A 5,718-nucleotide genomic window follows, 5' to 3' on the forward strand; every position below is an offset into this window, starting at 1 on the left:
ATATATTGATAAAAGTCACCTTGTCCGAGAGAGATTTACATGGCTATCAAAACGTCACGCCAGGGTAAGCCTACACAAAACACAGCCCTTATTTTAAGTGTTTTTAAAATCCCATATTGGAAAAATGAATGGTGGAAAGAACGATTGGAACCATTTCCCTGTTTGACCGCTAGGTTTTATGGGTATTATAACACCTCCACTGTGGGGCTCTATGCCTCTTAAGCAGGTTGACATTTATTGGGATGGGTCTTGTCCTTGAGGCAGAACTGAGCAGTTTCCACTAGATGGGCCAGCTGCAAAGACAAAATTGCTATTTTGTGGTGGTTTGATCAAACCCATCTGCACGAGTGCTGATGACAAAGGAAAGCATTTCCTTTTCAGTCTACACGTTTAGCAGGAAATAAGGATGGCAAGGAAATGGTGGGCAGTGTGGGCGGAGCGAGATGGCAATGTTTCTCTTTGTATAATGAGGACCTACCCAAATCTGACAGAGGATTTAACAGTTTCCTGGATGGCAGACATAAGACAGTGCATCCAACATCCCAATGCTGACAGACATCAAACATAATTAGCGCAATATAAAAACCATTGCCTGAATAAAAAGGACTTCAATTATAAGGAGTGAGTTATAAAAAGGAGTGAATTATAAGGTAATGCAAACTGGAGCTGAAATTCCAGTAGACGTTAGTCAGCCACTGAGATATTGTCTTGGTACCCCAGTCATCTTAATGCGATTTCCAATACCTGTAAGACTATGCCCCGCAATGGGCTTTGTTTCCTGGCATGTAATCCTATCTGGCAAATTGGCCAATAATACAAAATAGCTAGGCAGTTCAACTTTATCAGGAGTGTTTCAAATTACATTTGAGTGATCCATTGGAAACTCAAAGTAGGTATCCTATTGAGGTGATCATTCAGTGATGGTGCACTCCAGAGAGGATAAGCAACAAAATAAAAATAATTAAATACTGCAGAGGTCATTAATATCTTAATATCATTAGCAAACCACTGTCTGTGCTGTATGGAATTATTGAGATCATTTTTAAAGGGAAATCATTTTTATGGGAGTCAACTCAGGACACTGGGATAACAATCAATCACACTATATTTCATCCAGGGCACACACAATATCATGTCGTTATGAAAACAAATGTCCTTGATTGTTATTTGACAAACGTAAATTAGTAGGGCATCTTAAAAAGCCATGCAATAATATAGAAATAACTGAATGCCTAATGAAAATGCCCTTCAAAATATTAGACAGTGAGTAAAGTTACATATTCGTATGAACCTTCTTTTATGACTGAAACAATTTTAATGGTACTGTTTTATATGATGACCTATAACAGCTTACTCAATTTAACATGGCAATCACAAGAAGTGCATCTGCAGCACAGTAAATCCACTTAATTCACTTTGTTGATTAATCACATCTGGCATCGGTGGAACGTTGGTGATGTTTCTGTGAGTGATTGCGTCTGGATCTAAGAGACTTCCTCTTTACTGTAAGAACCAGCAGAGACCTCAGTTGGCCACGAAGGCCAAGCATGATAACCACCCTGCCCACGATTCTCTGTCCCACAACTTTAGTCAATTAATACATCGCAGTAGTAGTAGGGCTGGGAGTAGTCCTAGATTTCTATGTGTAAGTTGGGGTGTCTTTTCAGCAGGGTAGTAGCTTGTTTGGGTTGAAGGCGTCCACTCTGGCCGATGGTGTGTTGCTCTGATTTGGCTTTCATTGCAATCTGTAAGGAAATACATTTTGAAAGAAAAAATTTAAGAAAATGTATTGCCTCATTCAATACTAATTCATTTAAAAGCTTATCGGCTTGAGATACACTACATGACCAAAAGTATGTGGACACCTGCTCATCGAACATCTCATTCCAAAATCATGGGCATTAATATGGAGTTGGTCCCCACTTTGCTGCTATAACAGCCTCCACTCTTCTGGGAAGGCTTTCCACTAGATGTTGGAACATTGCTGCGGCGACTTGCTTCCATTCAGCTACAAGAGCATTAGTGAGGTCGGGCACTGATTTTGGGAGATTAGGCCTGGCTCGCAGTCGGCGTTCCAGTTCATCCCAAAGGTGTTCGATGGGGTTGAGGTCAGGGCTCTGTGCAGGCCAGTGAAGTTCTTCCACACCAATTCTTCTCACCAACTATTTCTGTATGGACCTCGCTTTGTGCAAGGGGGCATTGTCATGCTGAAACAGGAAAGGGCCTTCCCCAAACTGTTGCCACAAAGTTGGAAGCACAGAATCGTCTAGAATGTATTTGTATGTTGTAGCGTTAAGATTTCCCTTCACTGGAACTAAGGGGGCTAACCCGAACCATGAAAAACAGCCCCAGACCATTATTCCTCCTCCACCAAACTTTACAGTTGGCACTATGCATTCGGGCAGGTAGCGTTCTTCTGGCATCCGCCAAACCCAGATTCTTCCGTCAGACTGCCAGATGATGAAGCGTGATTCATCACTCCAAAGAACTCGTTTCCACTCCTCCAGAGTCCAATGGCGGCGAGCATCACATCACTCCAGCCGACGCTTGGAATTGCGCATGGTGATCTTAGGCTTGTGTGCAGCTGCTCGGCCATGGAAACCCATTTAATTAAGCTCCCAACGAACAGTTATTCTGCTGACGTTACTTCCAGAGCAGTTTAGAACTCGGTAGTGAGTGTTGCAACCGAGGACAGACGATTTCTACGCGCACGCGCTTCAGCACTCGCCGATCCCGTTCTGTGAGCTAGTGTGGCCTACCACTTCGCGGCTGAGCCGTTGTTGCTCCTAGACATTTCCACTTCACAATAACAGCACTTACAGTTGACCGGGCCAGCTCTAGCAGGGCATAAATTTGACAGTCACTGAGCTCTTCAGTAAGGCCATTGATTGTCTATGGAGATTGCATGGCTGTGTGCTCAATTTTATACAACTGTCAGCAACGGGTGTTGCTGAAATAGCCAAAACCGCCTGTTTGAAGGGGTGTCCACATACCTTTGTATATATAGTGTATTTATCCACATTTATAAATAATGTATTACTCCTTGTAGACACTAAACTGAAAGCGCAATTAAGCTAATGACTTGTTATCCATCTGTGCGGCAGTACAGTAGCATGCAGTAACTGGGCACCTCAGCTGAGGAGGGGAAATTAGCCCTGAATCAAATAAAAAGCGAAACAGGAGGGAAGACCCTGAAGGAAACTGGGCAATGGGAGAGTTTTGTTATGACTCGTCCCAAGCCAGTAAACGCCAGAGAAAATTATGTTACCCGTGCTGTCTAATTACCTTGGCCCTTGTCTCCTAGCAAAATGTTTAATGAAGAACATAACAGTGCTGTCCTAGTTTAAAACAGGGGGTCAGGAGAGTGGGGTGTGTGTGCAATAAGCCTGGAGCAAGGATTTCCTGTTCACTGTGAGTAGCAGCACCATACCTGGGCTTTCTCAACACACTTGTAGAAGGACTGCATTTCATTGGAGCAGAGGGCATCGACGAAGTTGTTCTGCTTCCAGCACGCCATCATCATGGACATCTCAGTGACGCATGTGGCCTCTGTGGGAAAACAGTGTAATCACTTTCCAATGTTGTTGTCAACATTACAAGGTACTACTAATTCAGCATGCTGATGACTGATCTACATTGATTTCAAGTGTGTCGTTTATGCTCATTACAGATAAGAGGTGTAACAGGCAACACACCGACCAATCAGAGTGTAGAGAGCTGGGGCACGTTCAGTAGACAGAACAGTGTGCAATGTTTAATTCCACTGAAACCATACTGAACAGCACCACCAGGGGTGTATTCATTCCGGTTATTATGTTGCAAAACGTTTCTTAAACGGAAGCAAACGAAACGGGGAGGAACCTACCTGAATTTCTCTAATAGAAACTCGTTTTAGTTGCAAAATAACGTTTTGCAACTGTTTGGCGTAATGAATACACCCCAGTTGAAGAACGCCTGATTATGGTGGCCCAGAGGGCGATTGTGTGTTCTGTTGTGCCTGTGCTGCACGAGTTTTGCGATTTCAAATGGTCACTCACACCCATATTGATCAGGCCACACTTTGCCAAACGTACCTCAAGACTGTTGAAGAACGGTGCGCACCGTTTTGGGGAAAAGTGTCGTTCAGTATAAATCGTAAAGCAACATAACAAAACGTGCAATTAGCTAACTAAATGCACCCAGGGTTGTTGGCTGTGTTATGTCTACAGCCGTGTCCACTGGATAGAACATGTCATTACACAGGTTAGTTTGGAAGTCTTTAACAGAAAAGCCTTAACGTTACCCCCTTTCTTCATTTTCCTGTTGGCGACCTCATCTTTCAGAGCAAGCGGCTTGTTGGGTTTCAGAACGGGCTTTTTCTGCTTTCTGCTCAACATCCGACTGACCTTCTCCTGAAGTGCAGTCCCACCTTGCATCGCCATTACGGCTTGCTAAATACAATTATCACACGTAAATAGCGAAAATATAAATGTAATATCTTGCTTTCACAATAAACTATCGCAAAACATACGCCTAGATACGTGAATTTGTATTTTCTCTAACAACATTTTCCTCACATAACACAAACGTGGAGCGCCATCTTTGGTCGTATATTGCTGTTACTGTAGTAATGACTATGTTGTGACCACGCATTACGAAAGATTAACGTAAAGCGTTTGTAGTTTTCTGTCGTCTGAGCTGCACATTTTAAATATATTTAAAGCGGCAAAATGCGATTGGTACTTCCATTTTTGGACTTTGATAAATGATATACTCATTGATTCTTGAAGAATAACTTATAAATGCCTCATGAGCTTAGTTCAACTGTTATACCCCATCAGAACCCAAAACATAAGCTTGTTTTATTCCATTATTTGTAAACAATGTAATTGTAAACAAACACTGTATAGCCTCAAAATATGGATACAACTATAATTTTGATATAATGGATGGTCAGTCCTTGCATCCATGGCTCTGTATGAATTTGAGACATACATTTCTCCAGTCCCATCCCTCAGCTCTTTACCAAAACAGTGGCGGGGTGTCCACTTTATTGTTTACTGCAGATTGTCCCATTAATAACTCAATTATATTTGTTCAAATTAGTTACATACCTTGTATGTACAATTGATAGATTACCAAGTTTAAGAGCCTTTCTTGAGCTTTTGCATTCTTGCTCATGGTCTGCAATAATTTACTGGCATTCTGCCTCAAGGTTACCTGTAGTTTCCAGTGGAAAGGTAGGCATGCGAAGAGAAATATATAGACTCTCCAATATGTGTGACATTTTGTTAGAATGTAGGGCAAGTCCAAACATTGGCACACCTCTCCGGGCACATTGTATCAAGGCTGCAAACTCAGCGGATATTAGTGTTGATAGTTCTGTCAGGCGAACTCACCTCTCAACTCCCAATACAGAGAGGGGAATCTTCAAGAGATGACACACAAATCTCATGGACGTTAATGGGTAAATTCATTTGAATTCAATCACTTTTTGACAGCATGATTTAAACTAAACTTTCCATTCATGTTTGCCGATGGAAGAAGTCAGAAAGTGACTTTTTGGACCTGAATGCCAAACCATTCAGGAGATAAAGGTGCTCAAAGTTGACCCATTTTGCATACCCCACCATATAGTCAAATCTAATTTTATTTGTCACATGCTTCGTAAACAACAGATGTAGACTAACAGTAAAATGCTTACTTCCCAACAAAGCAGAGAAAAAAAAAGAGAAATTA

At 41.9% G+C, this 5,718-nt stretch overlaps 1 protein-coding gene across 1 annotated transcript; it reads right to left on the minus strand.

The window, feature by feature from the left end:
* Window positions 1-1,087: 1,087 nt before the first annotated feature.
* On the minus strand, window positions 1,088-4,605 carry LOC311110595 (small ribosomal subunit protein mS37-like). Its single transcript, XM_084153114.1, has 3 exons — window positions 4,283-4,605; window positions 3,431-3,549; window positions 1,088-1,745 (listed from the first exon to the last, which is right to left on the minus strand). Exons 1-3 carry the CDS (start codon window positions 4,419-4,421, stop codon window positions 1,632-1,634), a joined length of 372 nt encoding a protein of 123 aa, XP_084009240.1. The 5' UTR covers window positions 4,422-4,605; the 3' UTR covers window positions 1,088-1,631.
* Between the last annotated feature and the right edge of the window lie 1,113 nt (window positions 4,606-5,718).

This window comes from Coregonus lavaretus (assembly GCF_964263955.1).
Source record: "Coregonus lavaretus genome assembly, chromosome: 36".
Taxonomy (NCBI): Eukaryota; Metazoa; Chordata; class Actinopteri; order Salmoniformes; family Salmonidae; genus Coregonus; species Coregonus lavaretus.